General features: G+C 40.5%; 1 protein-coding gene across 1 annotated transcript; it reads left to right on the forward strand.

Annotated features, from left to right (window-relative positions):
* The first annotated feature begins 286 nt into the window (after positions 1-286).
* Positions 287-15,326, forward strand: YTHDF1 (YTH domain family, member 1). Its single transcript, XM_010013810.1, has 4 exons — positions 287-359; positions 1,823-1,902; positions 6,369-7,895; positions 13,803-15,326. Exons 1-4 carry the CDS (start codon positions 323-325, stop codon positions 13,827-13,829), a joined length of 1,671 nt encoding a protein of 556 aa, XP_010012112.1. The 5' UTR covers positions 287-322; the 3' UTR covers positions 13,830-15,326.
* The last annotated feature ends 3,897 nt before the right edge of the window (positions 15,327-19,223 follow it).

A 19,223-nucleotide genomic window follows, 5' to 3' on the forward strand; every position in this document is an offset into this window, starting at 1 on the left:
TGCAGGCCGGTGCCGGCGTCTGGACCGAGCGAGGCTTTTCCTTTCCCTCCCGGCTTCATTGGACATTAATCTGTCTCGTTAAGTTTCTCCATGGGCGCATCGCGTTCCCACCGCCTCTAGAGAGCCGTGGCCATTTGTAAGTGCCGAAAGATGCGTGGAACGCACTCCTCGGCTCCAGTTTAAACAAGCCCTGATACCGTGTGAGCCATTTTTATGAGCCTCCGTCCTCGAAAGCTCTGTGTTTTGCAGTGATGATATAAGCATTTTCCTGAAATTAACTTTTATTTATGCTCTTTTTTTTCCCTTTCCCCGACCGTGTGCCATGGCTTCCCAGAGACCGAAAGGACAGGATAATAAAGGTGAGGATCATGCTGAGATATGTTCGTTTAGATTGTTACTGTAGCAGATGAATTCTGCAGGTGCCTGTAGGTGAGCAGTAAGGTATGGCTTTCAGTCCATATGGATAACATCTGGAACAAGGGAAGTTGTGCTTTGTTTCAAAACCAGCATAAACTGTTACTCATGCAAGCTTGATTGCACCCTGCTTAATGCACCTGAGTTAACAGTGGGAAGGACTATGTGTTGGTGCTAAACATCATAATGCTGTTCATTTCCTTAAAATAAAGCAGATTTCTACACAGAGTCCCAAGGACATGCATATTAAATACATATTTTTATGTATAGTCTCTTCCTGCTGTGTGAATACAGTTGTGTTAGTGGCCTGCTGTTCACTGATAGGTGTGCTAGTTGTCATACATAAACCTACAAACTTAATAACTTAAGGAATTTTAAATCAATGATTATATGATAGATAATAAGCTTTTAATGATAATGCTTAATTTAAAATTAAATCTAATAACAAGTCATCTAAGAGAATACCTTGAGAGTTAACTGTGATTGCTGATGAGTGTGTAACTGCTTAAGCTTAGAAACTAACAACATTCAATTCCTAAATGCTTTTTAATATGCCTTAACCTGCCTTAAAAATCCAGCTGCTACCACTTACAGAAAGTTTGACACTATTTCCTGTGTTTGTAAATACTCTTTGAGCTCTGCTTTCCCTGACAAACTTTGTAGCAATATTCTGGTCAATTCCCAAACATCCCATTTGGTGCAGTGTCGTGTTTATAGTTCAGCTGCTCTGTGAAATAGGTAAATAAAGCATCTGTCGCATAATGTGTTTGACCTGGTTTTATTAAAGTAAAGCAAGCAAAGGAAATGATTTGAAGGGATGCAACAACAGTTTCGTGTATCTTTCAGTAATAGGTTTGCATGCTTCTCACACAGGGGTTTATGCTGAAGTAGACAAGTATCTCTCTGTCCAGCACGTGAGAAAGTGGAGACATAGATTTTCCTGCAGATGTCAGGGTGTGAAGGCACTTAACCATTATTTGATGATTAAATGTAACCTCACCTCATCTTATTTTAGCCAACTTCCCTTAAGCAGTGACTAACACATGCTGGGAGAGCTGTGAACTACTTGCTGAGAGTTCTAATTGTGGACCATAACAATAGATGTTATTTCCCAATATTCTTCACAAAATCTTGTCAATGATGATTTCTTTTGTTCAGAGTTAGTTCACACGAGTTGTCTGTTCACTTCTGACTGTAGCACTTTATTTAGTTTTAAATGTACTCAAATTTATAAGCAATAGTATAAAAAGAAACTGTTTGGGGGGGAAATATCATCCCTTGGCCTTTTTATGAGCCTTCATGCTGTGAAGAAGAAATATGGCTTTTCATAAAATAACAACAGGGTGGAACTCTTTACTGCAGTGCTATTAAACAGTGTTATAACACGTTGTAACTTTTTTTTTTCTAGTGCAAAATGGTTCATTACATCAGAAGGATACAGTTCATGACAACGATTTTGAACCTTACCTTTCTGGGCAGTCAAATCAGGTTAGTGTATTTTTAACTCAGTTCTTTTTTTCTTAGGCATGCTGCTGGCACTCAATTCATGGGATTGTGTGGAGGGAGCAAATTCCTTAAATAGAAGTGGAAAAAGAAATGACAAGCATATTGTGTTACTTGGTAATACAACCAGCATTTGTGCTCACAAAGCTAATAGTACTTGGCATATCCAGATGGCCACAAGTGAAAATGAAGTTAATGCTCCAACTAGTGTCTGCTGATTGTGGGTTATTGATACAGTTGGACCGTGACAGATCATTTGATTTTACAGTTCTTTGATAGATAAGTTGCATGTGGGAGTCTGAAGGTTCTGCTTTTGGGCTCTCCTGATTTGTATAATCCTAGAAATCAGTGTAGTTGCAGTTGGTTTTCAGTGTTTTCTAGGGAGGTTGTAGAGTGATCCCTCTTGCATTTTATGCTTCAGCAAACGTTGTTACTTCATGTCTTCTGAAATACCTTAAGGATTAAAGATGTGTTATTTTAAGAGTTAGGGTATTGTGACGTAAACTCTCAGTATAATCCAACTCATAATGTACATTAAATCAACAATCATGACTTAAATACCATTATAACTGAATATATCTTCTAACTGAAGTAATTTTGGACTTAACATTCACATCTTTAAAGTGAACAAAATGTGAAGAAGCTGGAGATGCAAAAAGTTTTCTTTCACAAATACGAAATACCATTTCAGAGAGAGAGCTACCAGAAGTGCATTGTTATTTCTTGGCAGAAAGGCAAAGTATTATGCTTTAAAAGGGACACTTATAACTCAGCCTGATGATGATAGATGTCAGTATTAATATTGGTAACATTACTGAACCTGCTTGCAAAAGAAAATTATATGATAAAAAAGAGGCGTGTGATTTGCTGTTCTGTTTCTTGGTGGAAACTGATTTAATCCTGAAGATAAAAAAACACCAGAGCAAACAGGATCAGTTGGTGTTCTGTGTATTGGTTATCTTCAAGGTGTGCTAAACACTTCTGTTAGGGCAGTCAGATAGATGGAACTGGGTTACAAGTTTGTATTGGATCACAGCAGGGCACAAACTTTAGCACAGTATCTTACATGGGCTTGTTTCCATGCTGGAAGCAATCTAGACGCAGCACTGTGGAAGCTGGGACACGTGTGTGTGACAACGTAAACTGTCCTCTGAGCTCTGTGCTAGAGTGGGTTCTGGCTCCCAAGCTGAGCTTCATAGTCCTGTGCAGCATGGACATGATCTCCAGGCTTACAGGGTTAAAATGAATGGGAAGCATTCCCTCTTCTCTGGAATTAATGTGCTGTAGCAGGTTTAAAAGCAGGAAATTCATGGGGGATAAAAAGAAAGTCAGTATTCTTTCTTAATGCAAAATTAGTTTTGAAAGAAATTGAGGTTTCCGCCTTTCTCTAATTGAAATTCCACTTCATCACGTGTATCATTTTCAATTACTTAAACCCAAGATACGTTTTCCTGATGTGAAATATACTGAATGTGAAACTTCATGTAGGAAAAATGTGGAACCCCCAATTACAGTTTAATTCTAGGAAATTTGTCTGTCAACAAGCCCAATTATTAGATTGAAATGGAAAAATTGCTCTAAGAAATTCCATAATTCTAATGAAGTTTTGTTACATGAAATGTGGCCCCATTGACCACTGCATTTGTGCTGCAGTCAGGCGCTGGCATGGAAGCAGTATCATAGAATACATGCTACAAGAAACAATTGTGTAGGTTGTCTTCCAAGTGGAAAGTGACAGTTGCATTAATTGGGACTGTGAGATTTTGTACTGAAGACAACCATGGTTCTGAACAAAGCCTGATATAGTTTGTTCAGTCAGAATTATTCAGCCCTTTAAAACTACTGTAAAATAGAAGTGACTTACAAAAATAGATTGGAAAGCAATGGGATATTAAAAGAAAGTGTATAAGAAATTAAAAAGGTGCTTAACAACAATATGTTTGACATCAAAGATCAAATGTAGGCTAGTAATCCTGTGTTAACTTCAGTTTTTAGAAGTAGAGATTAGTCTCTAGAATGAGTATTGAGGTTGTTATATAATGCAATAAAAAGTAATATCCTTCTATCATTCTGTTGAAAACTGCTTCTCAGTAGTGATGATGCCTTTTCTTTCCATAAAAGCTCTAGTATCCAAGGAGCAGTAGTTAATACAGATCCAAAAGCACTTTTAAGCATGGAGGGAACAAAGTGGAGTATTTACATACAAAGTTCTACTCAAAGTAAGACAAGCATCCCCCATGTAACATCATCCAGAACCAAAAGGTTGCTGATAAGGAACAGGAAATTATTAGTGAGTAGCATACTTAGGGAGAAAGGAGGATTCCCTTCCTGATAACAGAATGGTTGGAGTGGCTTGTTGTGATGTCTGTCTTTAATTAAACAACAACAGAAATGCAGAAGGGTGCAGGAAGGTCAAGGATAAGTTTGTTGGAAGAAATGTGCTGCTGCTGAAGTGAAGGGGTTCTGTCAGGTTTCCTTTTACACACCCTGACATAAAGCCAGTCAGATGGACTGTTTTGTAAGGATGTCTGCTGCAACTTTCCTTTAATCCTGTTAGAATCCTTGTGGAAACTTACAGGCTGTGTGACAGGAGGTGACAGGAAGCATCCAGAATCCTTTGCAGAAATACTGCAAGAGAAAAAACCTGCTTTCTCCAGGCTTGTTCTTTTTGGTCTTAAATCTATAGGATATATGAACATAAGATCCCCAAAAACTACTCATGTCTCCTCCCTATCACCTGCATTTGTTTTTACATCTTTCTTAAGACATAACATCTAACAATCTCTAAAGTCTTTCAGAGAAATGTTTTTCTATGCTAAAACCTGATTATTTTAGCTGGGGACTCTCAGAAAATTGAATGTGTTTAAGAGGATCTTCTCACAGAAAGGTGGATTTGTACCTCTTGTTAAGGGATAGAATTTGCACATAAATTTGCACATGAGCAGTAGCAGAGATTGTTTCTTCAAATCAATAACTGGATTCAGGCTGTTTAAAACTCAAGTGTTTGCAGTACTGTCTGTGATGGAGGCATTTGATGCTATCATTCTGGATATGGAAAGTAAGGATGTTGAATTGGTCTGGCTTTGGGGTGGCATGGAAGGGAGTCAGTGAGAAATGAGCAGTGAAAATGACTGTCAGTTGTGCTCATCTTCAGCAAGGAGGGTTTTTTACTTCATTTTTTGGAATGAGTTGAGAAATAATCTGTTTTTTGGAAAAAATACTGAAGTTCTAAGGCAATTTTCTTGGTTTGGCAGAGATATTTTTTCCCCATGTTTGAAATCTTGCAGTTTGAAAGCAATCTTAGTTCCTCCTCTTCAAATCATCCTTTCTCCATGAGTAAGGAAAGGGTAGCTGCTGTTTGACTCACTAACAGGAGTTGTTGGCCTTCCCTCCCCCTCACTGGTAATTACAGTTAGAGTGTCAGTTTGGAAGGTCTCCAATATATATATGCTTCAGGTTTATTTAAAGAGGAATAAACCCCATTTTAGGATATTCTGTATTTGTTCTTTTGCATAGTTGAATATGAGAAACATATGGAATGCTTCAAAAATCAGGTGTCAGCAGAAGATGCAGAGTGGAAGGAAAAGCTTTTCTCAGCTTGGCGTAAGAAACAGTTGAAAGGGAGGAAATGCTGGAATTGCAGAGGGGGATTTGCTGGTTTAGAACTGCTCAGTCTTACTTCATAGAGTGGAAAAGCTGGGCTGCTTGAAAGGACAGTCAGGAAGAGTTTTGCATGTTTGTAACTTTACTACTGAGGGAGGAAGAGACTTTTTCAAAAGGCTTCCTCAAACAGTTTGGGTGGCATAGAGCACATGCCATAGTTCTCATGTATTTGTCTCTAGTCATCTCAAGTTCAGTTTGTAGTTGTTGGGTCTGCTTACAGCAAACTTAGTGTGCTGCTTAGTGTGTGATCTCACTGTGATCCTGTCTCTGTCAGAAGTAGCCTTTGCACGTTTTACTTCAGGAATGTTTTGCTTGTTGGAGACTGTAGGCCCCTCAAAACAATCCCATAATGTGGCCTGTAATCATATTTTCTGTTACATGTGTTGTCATATTACTTTAATCTAGAGCTTCTCCCATGTAGCAATCTAGAAATGCTGGATATCTTTAGTTCTGTGAGACACAAAATATAGTGTTATAGAAGTTCCTTAAAATATTTTGGGCTATTGGTAGATTTAACAATTCTAGAAGCAGCCACTAAACACCCTTAGTAATGTCACTAAGCTTACATGATGTCAGAATCTCAAGCACTAACCTCATTGGGGTGTGTTATAAACGCCCAGATACTGCATTTTAGCCCTGCAGCTTTACTGGAGTGTGAACTAAGATCTGTAATTAGAAATTAAATTACCTTGACTCTGTTTTCTGTTCGGTGGAGAAGAGTGTTGTGACTGTTTATAAATGAAGGGGGGGTTATGTCTGAAGTTACCTTTGTTTTTTTTCTTTAACAGAACAGTAGCTATCCATCAATGACTGATCCTTATCTGTCCAGTTATTATCCACCATCTATTGGGTTCCCCTATTCTCTCAGTGAGGCACCATGGTCTACAGGAGGAGATCCTCCTATCCCATATCTCACCACCTATGGACAGCTGAGTAACGGAGACCATCATTTTATGCACGATGCTGTTTTTGGACAGCCTGGGGGTCTGGGAAATAATATCTATCAACACCGGTTTAACTTTTTCCCTGAAAATCCTGCCTTCTCAGCTTGGGGAACAAGCGGATCCCAAGGACAGCAGACTCAAAGTTCAGCCTATGGGAGCAGTTACAGTTACCCACCTAGTTCACTGGGTGGTACCATTGTGGATGGACAAACAGGATTTCATAATGACACATTAAATAAAGCTCCTGGAATGAACAGTATTGAGCAGGGAATGGTTGGACTTAAGATTGGTGGAGACGTTACAACTTCAGCGGTGAAAACTGTAGGTTCTGTTGTCAACAGTGCTGGGATGACTGGTGCCCTCTCTGGTAACGGTGGATCTAATGTAAACTTGCCAGTATCTAAACCAACTTCTTGGGCTGCTATTGCCAGCAAGCCTGCAAAACCACAGCCTAAAATGAAAACAAAAACTGGTCCTGTAATCGGAGGAGCGTTGCCTCCTCCACCTATAAAGCATAATATGGACATAGGTACTTGGGACAATAAGGGTCCTGTGGCAAAAGTTCCTGCCCCCCAACAGATACCTTCTCCTCAGTCTGTTCCACAGCCGCAGCAACCGATTGTTCAGCCTGTTCCAACTCAACCTCCTCCATTGACTCAGCCACAGTATCAGACCCCTCAGCAGCCACCCCAGAATCGCTGGGTAGCTCCTCGCAACAGGAATGCAGCTTTTGGCCAAAGTGGAGGAACTGGTAATGACAGCAGCTCAGCTGGGAGCACCCAGCCTAATCCCATTCCAAGTGGCGAGTCTCATCCTGTGCTTGAAAAACTGAAAGCTGCTCACAGCTATAACCCTAAAGATTTTGAATGGAACCTTAAAAATGGACGTGTGTTCATAATAAAGAGCTATTCTGAGGATGATATTCATCGTTCCATTAAGTATTCTATTTGGTGTAGTACGGAACATGGCAACAAACGCCTGGACAGTGCTTTTCGGTCCATGAATAGCAAGGGTCCAGTCTACTTGCTATTCAGTGTCAATGGCAGTGGACACTTCTGTGGAGTAGCAGAGATGAAATCACCTGTGGACTATGGCACCAGTGCAGGTGTCTGGTCTCAGGACAAGTGGAAGGGGAAATTTGATGTCAAGTGGATCTTTGTGAAGGATGTGCCCAACAACCAGCTCCGACACATCAGGCTGGAGAACAATGACAACAAACCCGTTACAAACTCCCGTGATACACAGGAGGTGCCCTTAGAAAAAGCAAAACAAGTGCTTAAAATTATTGCTACTTACAAGCACACGACCTCCATCTTTGATGACTTTTCTCATTATGAAAAGCGCCAGGAAGAGGAGGAGGTGGTGCGGAAGGTAAACTTCTTAAAAAATTTCTTTTATACACAGATATGGGGCAAATGAAATGTGAAGGCTGCTATGGTGGAAAAAATGTAAGTAGGAATTCAAACTGCTTTTAATACACCTCTGCTTGATGGCTTTATGTGTGTTTAACACCACAAGAAACAAACTGATGCTTATTTCTCTCTGACAGTTTCATAGCTATGAGTTTCCAAGCAGTAATGTGGATAAGGGACATTATAGCCAGGTTTTTGGAGCTGGATTTATTTTTTTCATCTTAAAATGGTTAATAAACTAGAAAACAGTTTCTGTTTCACAATTGGATTCTGCCAGTGATTGCCACTTAGTTTTTTGCCTTAAATATGAAGTGTTTTCACACTGTTTGACTGGAACTGGCCTATCAGAATTGATGCCTGCATTGGTATTTGAAATCTGCATCGGTGATTTGGTGATATAAATCACCTTGAAGAGCAAGAAGCCTGAGCTTGTTTGTTCAGTTGACCTCCCTGGAAAAGAGAAAGTTGCACAAAATTGCAGTAGTGCTAGAAAGATTGTGTTTCTGCTTCTGAAGTCGTGTATTATTATTTGGGTAAATAAAGGTTTTCAGTTCCCAGGTCCAGTCTGTCTACTCATTCTTGAAAAGAAGTTTAGACTGAAGATGCAGTAAGAGAAATTTGGGCAGTAACTGGGAAACTGTAGTAAAAACTTCATATATACATTATATATACTCTCATGGCTTTTAAGTCTGCCATCTGCCCCTATCCATCCCATGACCTCAGTTTCAAGAATGCACTTCTCTAATTAGGCAGTCTGGAAGTAATGGAGTGACAAAATAATAGGTGTTGGGATGTGTAGCTACTAGCTAAGTAACACTTTGAGTTGCTTTATTTGACAGGCTAATTTAGTGTGGTTCACATTGCTTAAGCAAAGACTTAATGCATGTTGCTGGAGCTGAAATTGAAGTTGCCATTTGGAAGGGTTTATTGCCATTTAGAAGTGCAGATAAAATTGCTTTAAAGTGTCTTTGTAGAACATACCCTTAAATTACAAGAGACAAGGAGATCAGTGGCTTAGGTACTTCTTAGCTCAGCTTCTCCCAGCTCTAAGATGTGCTGTGCACAGGGTACCTCAGCAGGGCAGGAGAGCTTCAGATTTGCAGTGTTTCTTGTGTACTCCCTGGGGGCTTCCACCAGCTAAAACTGAAAAGCCTTTCCTTCAACACTGCATTCCTTCAATAGACAGTATTTAATGCAACCTGTATCTGAGAGGGGTGTTCCCTTCGGTAGGTGATAATCTCAAGCCAAAGGCCTGGGTTCCTTTGTCCGGTGGTTACAGTGTGTGTGGGGTGATTGTTTTGGGGTTTTTGATGCTGAGTCTCCCTGTGATTTGCTGCCAAGTCTAGAGGGGAGAATAATGTGTGTGTTTAAGGAGTGAGAGTATTGAGAAAGTGATAGCAGATCTTGAACAGTTAACCCCAAATTGCCTTTGCTTTGTAGTAGCTCAGGGCTGATGTTCAGCTATTGGGCTGATCCTGTTTTGGGTTGTTCCAACGTACAGTGATTTCCCACTTTCAGTTCAAGTGCTGACACAATGCTCTTACCCAGCTCACTGCTTTTACCACAGGAGCAGCTTTGCAAAATGCATTTTTTCTGCCTTGCTTAAAACTGAGGCTCTACCTTGTGTGACTCATTCAGAAAATCAACTGTGAATAATGTAACATTTCTCAGATTCCTCCCAACAGCTTAGAAAATAGAACAATATACAGGTGATTGAAGTACACTGAGGAAGGTGATAGTGCCAGAGAAGTAAAGCAGCTCAACACTGAGGGAATGTAAAATAAGATGCTGCTTGTCATGTTGCAGTCCATAAAACTATTATCTGGAGAGAAAATACTTTCTGCTTCTTCAACTAAATGAATTTTAGAGTCCAGCTGATGACTAGAAGAGGTTTTCTACAGGATATGCACATGCTTAAATTCCTTTTTGTTGAGAAGTTTGTGCTATGAAGTTGAAACCTTCCTGTTATGCAAAGTGCACCTTCCTATGACAATAAAGTATTTTATGACCTCGGTGACGTTTTCAGATGGTTGACTCTATAGGTGCCATCTGAACTGGGCTTTAAGTTGCTGTGGTCTTTTATTCATTATACTCTGGTTAGCTGTAAAGTTACTTGTTGAAATTTTGTTCTTCCATTTCATCACTGTTGTGATTACAAAGGGCCAGAATTCTCCAAAACCTGCCCATGGAGGGCTTGAGTGCTTTGATTTTATTTATAGACAAATACTTAGTAGGAAGAATAACTCCATGTAATCCGTAGAGTGTAAGCCCCCAGCATTTCAGTTCTCAAGATGGTTACAGCTTGTTGCTAACCAGTGTTTCCTTAACTAATGTGTGCAGAGTAAACTCCAGCGTGTGCTCTCTGAGTTTACTGATCTGGGAACCTCTGTGTTAACACCTGATCATCAAATGAGGATTTGGCAGGAATAATGCTGGATGAAATTCATTAAAGTGCCAAAGGTTCATCAGTGTTAAGAGCATTGCTTAAGAGCTGTGTTACCATCTAGAGTTGAGGGAAGATTTGGTCATGCTGGGATGTTAAGTCCAGCTTTTGATTTGCCATCTTAATAAACTATTTGGGCCCATTCTAGTGACCCAGACCTTGGGAGTGATAGAAGTATATAGTGTCTGGAATGAAATAGCAAACAGTGGCATGCAATCTCTGCTGTCCCTCCTCAGGCAGTTTCCAGGGCCACTGCAGTGTCCACGTAGCCAGCAACTTCTGTGATCAAAGCTCATGTTCTTCAAACATAAAACAACTTGCAAGGTGTGTGAGAGGGCTTCTTTAGAAAGGAAACACAGTATAATGTGGCATTAGTTGTTAACATTCCCTACAGACGTAGAATAGTTAGGGTTGGAAAGGACCTTAGGATCATCTAGTTCCAAACCCCCCTTGCCATGGGCAGGGATGCCTCACACTAGACCGTGCTTGGATGGTTGCAGCAGAATTGTCTTCTGAAGTTAGAAAAGCTTATAAAGACAAGACACTTGTTGCAGATTTTGGTGTGTTTCGTTGCATCTCCTTGGTGAGACAGATGGGCTGATGTACTGTCAGGAGCTCATCTGCATAGGTCTGTATTTAACTGTATGGTCACAGCTACAGGACTGGGCTGCTGCTGCCATCTCTAATCTGTAGCAAGGCACTTGCTGTTCCAAGTTCTATGCGTGGTGTAGTATTGGAAGAGCTACAGTCTTAACTCAGAAAGCCCTTGAATCACCAAGCTTATCACTTCTCCTTCTGGGTGATTAAATACTGTAAAGTGTTAACTAGTATGTGTTGGCACTTAGAAATACTCATTTTCTGCTAGTATTGAGTATTTCCTTTCAGTGTGCTTCCTGTGAACACATTCATTACTGTAGAACTTGTAGGGGTAGAATGCATCCTTCCTCCAAAACTGTAGTTAAAAACCATTTATATCTTAAGGTTAATATTAATTGTATTTCCTGATATAAAGAAAACACTTAAATTTTGTGTGAGAAGATGAATGCTTTCATCCCACTGACCTTAGCAGATGGAGTTCAGTAGGGAGGTTGACCACCACCTCAGGCTGGGGTGAAGGGAACAGGAATTTGGAGACACTCATCCCTGTCAAAATGGAAGCTTCTGCAGGTTTTCTGAAACCCCATTTTTCCTGTGTCTGAAGACTACATACTAATGTCATGAAGAAGTGTGCAACAGGAGCTTCCCTGTGAGATACCAGAGAATTCCTCTGGAGGAGAGAAACTGTGACGGCTCAGGATGGATTTTTCAGAACCAAAATGAACACAGCTTTGTTAGTTGCTTACAAAGCTGCTTGTTCTTGCTTGTAGTAGTGCTAAATAGCAGTAAGGAAGAGAATTTGAGAGTTGAAGCTTCTAAAAAGCAGCCATGCTCAAGAGCACAAAGATAGTTTCCTCCCTGTCAGTTTATATGTGTTCAGGCACTTTAAAAGGAAGACTCAGATTAGCCCCGAGAGAGAAACAAGCAGCAAGGGAGGAGGAACTGCTCAATAAATAGCACTTTTTACTGAGTTACAAAGCCTGAGCTGAGTCTCTGAACACCATGAACATACCTTCCAGCTACCAAGTAGAAGCCTCCAGTGCTAGTCCGGGAGAATGAAAAACTGGGATTTTTAAAGAAAGTGGAATTCTGAGGGTCACCAGATGACTACACAGAAATAAGTTATAACTTCCCATGGCAATGGGAAAGAATGGGCTGATGGGCAGTGAAACTGAGGAAAGGGGACTTGCCACCTTAGAAATGGAAGCAGGATGGAACAAGTACTTTATTAGAAGCCCGAAAATGGGGTTGGTATCAGGCAACCATAAGCTCTTTTCACTGAGAACATACACCTCCTACTATGTTCTGATACTCTGTCACTAAGATATGACTTTTATTGGCAGTTCATCCTAATCAGTAGTTAAAAGAGAGGAGGAATGTAGATTTTCAAAGCAAATTATAGCACTTGTCATGGGCTATTTGTTGATTTGGTAAAACAATTTTGCTGTCTTTTAATTCTCTCTCAAATCAGAGATTAAGAATTTGTGCTGGACTCTGGTGACTTAATATTTCAGTTTTCATAATAAAATTACGATTATTCTGCCTAGAGGTAGAAATCAATATATTCCGTAATTAATTCTTCTGATGTTATGGTGTGACCAGCTGAAGCAGCAAACAGCCTGTTACCTGTCTCATGTTTGGTGTATTTTCAATTAAGCTTTCCACTGCAACAGAAACAATTTGGAAATGAATTTTATACAGAAAGATTCCAAGTAAAATACGAAGGTGGTAGTTTAGGAGTTGACTGTGGCTTATGCTTTGGCTGTTCCCCAGTTTTCTTCCTTGAAATAGGATTTGGTGCTGTGTTGGTGCATTCCAGTGCAATGCACAGTGCTTTTTGCACTATACAGTGTGTTTGGAACAGGTTGGGGTGGAAAGCAGTGAGGCTGAATCCTTTCTGCCTGGTGTCTTAGCTGGAAAACACACTGGCTGAAGGTAGAGCAGTGTAATTTACTGAGCTTGTCTTGCTGCTTTCTGCACGTTCTGCAGTTTATGGGGCTCCTGACACAATTACCAAGTCCCTCCTGTTTTGTTGATGTGCTGCTCAACGTGTAAGTGTAAGCCCTGTGCAGGGGCTGCTCCAGCTTGGAGCAGAGGCAGGGCTGCTTGCTGCTGGGAGCACAGCTTGCTGAGGTGAACACTTACTGTAGGCAAGGGATCCCTGCCTGGATCCCTCAGGTGACCTTTATCTGTCTTCAGGTTTTGTGGTTAGCAGAAACTTTTGAGAGAGACTTCAAAGAGCTTCCTGCCTTCCATACTAGAACGCTTTTAGGGTTATTTAGTCTAGCTGTGCTGGTTTTTATCAGACCATGCAAAAGCACATCCCTTTTCTTCCCCCTGATGCATTTCTAGAGAGCTCAAATCCCTGCTTTTATTGAAGGGGGCTAAGCTCCAAAGTCATACAAGTGCTTCAAAATCACAGCAGTTCTGCGGAGCTCACCAGTCTCCTTTCTGCTGGTGCATTGGTTGTGCTACTGCTGCAGTAGCTAGATTAATCCAAAAAGTAGATTATTCCACGTCCTGTTCCATATGAGAATGCTGATGTTCCATTCCTTTCTTACTGTGACCTTCATGTGCTGTCAGTTTGAAGTGTCTGTGCAGGTATTCCTTCAGCTGTTCTGCTTGAAGCTGCACTTAAATACTAAGTTATCAAGTCCTGGGGTGTGTCAGGTATATACAATATATTTCTAAAATGTAGCAGCAATGATTTAAAGTGTATAATTATATATATTATCTGGGATCATGGTAGTGCTGTTACACTGCTAAGAGCTTTTTGCTTGGTCATTTGACTCAAATCTTAACTTCTAACTTTTCTTCTCTTTGCAGGAACGTCAGAATCGAAACAAACAATAAGAATAAACACATACAGTTTGATAGATATACTAGAACTGAGACTAAATTCGACTAGGAGAAACAAAATTAAGTTTACTGGTGCTGTATCCTGGCATCAGGACAACTAAAGCTTTCAGCTCCAATATATCTTCTCGTGCAGGGGAAATTAAGTTGTCGCATCTTTAAGTACATTGTAGTTTATTTTGCCCAAGTGGATCTGCATTAATTTGTATCTTTTGTTTTTCCCTATGTAAAATTCTGTAGAAATCATGAATAAAAGTGTGTCTGTTTTTATTTCTTTTAAGTTGGTAAACAGTTATATTAACCTAATGTGGACCTAAACATGAGCATACTCAAGTGTCAGTGCTTCCCAAAGACTTCATTTTGGCACAAATTGTGTTCCTAGCCAGATATAGAGTTTATGGAGAATACATGACAAATCTGCCTTTATCCACCTCCTCCCAAACCCTCTTTTTCTCCATGGCAGAAGAAACAATGCATTGATTTTTGTCATTGAAAAAGAGAAACTTTTTTAAGATACTGCACTCCTGAACGGAGACCTGAAAGGCCGCCCTTTCGGCTCACTCTGTGCAGCTGCTCTGCCTCTTTCTTTACCTGTACAATTACACTTGGACAAATGGCTAATGCACCACGTTGGTTTTTTCTTGTCTAGTAGAAAATTCAAATTGTCAGTGAAATTGTTTCTCTGGAACAGATTTCCCTTCCCCATTCTGTTAACCAGTGCTTCAGTGTGCATTCGTTCTACCATATCCTGCTGAGGGGGAGCGCGACGCTTTCTCTCCGCCATAATTCTGCTTTACGGTTTTTGTAGCTTAATGAAATAATAATGTGATGCTCTCAACATTGCAGGGGGTTTGGACAATGTGTTGAAACCTGTTTCAGCTTTCAGGTGTTCTTAGTTAATTGCAGGTCATTTTTAATCCTTCCCTTCATTATTCCCTCCCCAAATCCTAACGCCATTTAAAGGGTTTTGTTTTTTTTATACCAATAATGCTGAGCTTTAACGTAGGAACTAATAGTATGGATACTATGATGGATTATGCCTCAGATGTTTAAAATTGACAGTGTGTATGTCTAATTTTTTATTTTTTATTTTTATTTTTTCTGTTGGATGAGTAAAAAAACCTGTTTTAAGAAACTGAATTTGCTGTCATGTTTTTGTGGAGTGAGGGGACCGTCGGAGAACCTGTCACCAACTGGAGTTCCAGTTAAGCATGGAAATGGTGCTCATGTCCGCTGCTCTAGCACACTGAATCTGCACGTGTTTATTGTAGAGGATCTTTTACTATATTAGAAAGCAAGTATCTTCTGAATACTATTTACTCCAAAAGGACCTCCAATTTAAATAAAAGTTTAATCTGTATCATTTAGACTTGTATTTAGAACGTATAACTCTGTCTCTGGACTGTTACTGCCTGTAAGGGGTAATGGACAGCATCAGATTAACTTTTTCCTCTAGGAGAATACAAGCCTTAATAAACAATACATATTTAGCAAGTTTGATGTCATTTTCATTTTTTCCCTGACTTTCATATGTTGTCTTGTGTTATAATCACCCTTTATGCCAGCTCCTGAATTAAGTCTAATTTGAGAGGTGTTCTGATTGAATAACTGAGGTGTTTGCTGTCAGCACATGTGGTGACTGCGGAAGGGTTTCACAGGATGCTGTAGAGGACACTGAAGCTGCTTTGAATGTTGAACACGTGTGTGCAGTGCCTGTCACTTGTACTTTCCTTTCTGTTTGTATGGTAGAGAAGCTGAAAGAGTTGGAAGTTGTGCTGTAGTCCTCTGGAGGAGGTAGCACAGAGGTGGGTCACCGGGCTGCGAAAAGAACTTCCCTAATAGAAGAAATAGAAGTAAAGCTTTGAATGGTTTCTTTTATGGCACTTGGCTGCATTTCCCAGCTCTAACTTTAGTAATTTGACTTGATATCTTCTTTTTTTTTTTAACTGACTTTCTGAAGCAATGTTATAAACATGTTATAAACCATCTAATAAAAGCACGTGCTGTTAGTTTCAGTTGGTGTGTCGGAACACCTAACAACTGGTGATTCCAGGGCCAAGAAATTCAGGTCCATCTGGATGTTGAAGAGAAAAGTTAGTTGCACAACTCTTATTTCTTACTTCTTTTTTTTTCTTCCAGCTCTAAAGGCTTTACTGTGATATTCGTTTAGGCTTCAGGTAACTCTTTGCTAAAAAAACCCCAAACCCTCTAAACAAAACATCAACCAACAGCAAACCCCAACAAATTGAGAGCCTTTAGGTGAAACCGGTTTGGCTGTATTGTTAAGCATCTCTGTGATGTGTTTGAACCTGCTCTCTGGCTTTGTGGGTAGCAGGAAAAATTAGGAGCAGCTTCAGCATGAGGAGATTGCTGGGGCTGGGTTGTGCAGCACCTTCTGAGGTAAGTGGGGAGAAGGTTTAACAGTGAGTAAAGTAATCCCGTTCATTAGGACTACGTTGAGTGTTAAGGTAACTGCACTGCTGGTGCTTCAGATTGTCAGTCAACTGTCACCTCAGTTTGAAGAGATGCCTTATTTCTTTGTTCTGCAGTGTTAAATGACACTGTGAGGGGGAAGAAGCATTCCTCTGGTATCTCTTGTAGAATAACTTCATGTCATAGGTCTTACTTATTCTTTGTTTAATCCAAGTAATAGTTCTAAAAGAAGTTGCCTGTCTGCTTTTGGGATTGGTGCTTTAATTCCCTCCTTAAATGAGTTGCTGTTGTTTGGTGGTTTTAGAATTAGTGTGTGCTGGACAGTGTCCCTGGTGCCTTGTGCTTCCAAGCCAAATGTAGCTGGTGGCACCAAATGCTGATTATAGGGTTAAGTGAAATGGCTCCTAGGGTTCAGTGACTGGTTGGTAATGGCAAGACATCGAAGCTGTGAATGTTCATACATCATTAGGGGAAAAAAACCCATATTCTTTTGCAGGTAGTGAAACCAAAAGTAACATTACTAAATACTTGGTCTTCATGGAGATTGATTGTTGCTGTGAAAGATGGTTTTAAGTGACTTGAGCTTGTAGACAGGATGATCAAATTATATCTACACTGAGATATAAGGACACACAGGCAAAAATAAGCAAACTCATGGTCAAGATTACTGCACTGCCATAACACAGTCACAAATTAAGGTCAGACTTTGGTTTTTACCTTATTCTTGGGGATGGAAATGGGATTTAAAATCCTCATTTTTGTCTTTCCATTCATCCTTGATAAAAGTGCTGTTGGTAATAAAATCCTAAAATACTTCTTCACAAAATACTTGATTTTTGTTTGGAGAACTTACGCAAAGACAGAAGTGGATTTACTCAAAAGATATTAGTGATATTAGAAGACTATTTCTTAGCATTAGGCTGACCACAGTGCGCTAGAGAGCATGGCCAAGTTGTGACAGGACATGTCTTTGCTTTGCCTCTTCAATTACAAGTGATTTTACATGGTCAGGCAAGATGGAAATTGCAGTAAAAGTGGGCATTAAAAAAGTCGTAGGCGAAGATACTACAGAGCTATCAAAAGCAAAATGACTGATGTAGTGTTACTGCCCTTTTCTTGTGCCACTGGGGAGAACAGTAGTTGAGAGGAGTGAGGGAAGCTTAGGTAGAATAGCAGATAAATGCAGAAACAAAGCACAAATAACTTAAATAGCTGTTTGCTATTTAAGGGAAGTGCAGGGTTTTAATTGGAATTTGTGATTCTGCCCAAGAACAGCACAAGTGTAGCTATAGCTGGTTCTGTGATACCCACCTTAGCTGCAGCCTGCCTGGTCCGTGGTTCCTTTGAGGAAGACCAGCTCTTGTTGGGCCTATTCTTAGAATTAAGGGAGTTGGAATGACAAATAACACCAAATGGGGAAAAGTGGGTTTTGATCTAATGCTCCTTTTCCTGGTCTCGGTTCCTTTGAATTCTTTCTGTTGAACAATCTGTTTCACTTGGAAAAAGCTCTGGCTTTTTTCTGACAACAGCATTCAACATCTGCTCATTTGAGGAGAAAGCTGTTTGCTATTTAAGGGAAGTGCAGGGTTTTAATTGGAATTTGTGATTCTGCCCAAGAACAGCACAAGTGTAGCTATAGCTGGTTCTGTGATACCCACCTTAGCTGCAGCCTGCCTGGTCCGTGGTTCCTTTGAGGAAGACCAGCTCTTGTTGGGCCTATTCTTAGAATTAAGGGAGTTGGAATGTTGAAATGACTTAATTGGGGTGGGACTTGGCAGAGGGAGATGCTGCATTTCACGAGTGATGTGGTTCAGTGCAATGGGCTGTTTCATAGCTGACACTGTTCTTGCCGTGCTGCTCACAGCGCCAGGCATTTTGACCCTCTGTTAGAGTGAGTGGGATTGTTCCGTGTGGGAATGTTCCTGGTCCCACAGGTTGCCTGTCTCTAGAACGCTTAAGTTGAAAATACTTCTTTAGAATGGACTTGCATATTGCATGTGCAGGGATGCATTGTGGATGTGATGTGTGGCAGTCTAATACTCTTCATTTCCTAGCAAGAGTAGGGCAGGGCTTTAGGAATTCCAAGAACAGCTCTTGTTCCCTGGTATGATACTGGATTAATTCCCTTATTTTATGCAGGATCACAATTTCAGGGCACCTTTGTAATCCCTTGGGAAATCCTAAATAAAAGACTTGACTTCTGCATCATGTTCCATTCCTGGAACATCTCTGAGCTCCCTTTTTGTTCACATTCCTGAGGTGAGTTACTGGCAGCATGAGGAAGACCTCGGAGACGTGCATTCTTCTGCATGCAGGACGTTATAGAACTGGCATCTACCCTGTCTTTTACTGAATCTCCTTTAATTTGGAGGGCGTAGGAGGGTTTATGCCATCTGTCTGTTTAGAAGTTATTCAAGGAATTATTTTTACCTGGGATGTTTCCATGACAACAGACGGTTGGTGAAGTCTTCACCAAATGCCTTTCTAATGTTGTCCAACTGCTGCTAAATCAGTAGGATCTGGTGCTTTGCTGGGGTTTCAGTAATGAAGACGGTGTGAAAGAGGTGTCCAGTACTTGTTCTGCCAGGTTCTCCAGGTATTTTTAGGGTGTTAATGCAGTGCATTGGGCAGTAATACATAGCGCAAGCAAACCTGATTCCCTTCACCCTGCACCATTCTGGGGGGGAGGGTGGGGGAATAGGAAGAAAGTAAATTGAATCTGTAAATGATATCTCTATACATATATTATTAGAGAGCTTTTGTCATCATTTATGTCTCTATCTAGTTCCTCCATTGAAGTGGGCTGGAGCAGCTCTGCTCTGGAGCCAGGCTGAGAGAGCTGGGCTGGTTCAGCCTGGAGGAGACAAGGCTCTGTAAGGGGAGACCTTAGAGCAGCTCCAGTGCCTAAAGGGGCTCCAGGAAACCTGGAGAGGGGCTTTGGACAAGGGATGTAAGGAG

This window comes from Nestor notabilis, unplaced genomic scaffold (assembly GCF_000696875.1).
Source record: "Nestor notabilis isolate BGI_N333 unplaced genomic scaffold, ASM69687v1 scaffold11544, whole genome shotgun sequence".
NCBI lineage: Eukaryota > Metazoa > Chordata > Aves > Psittaciformes > Psittacidae > Nestor > Nestor notabilis.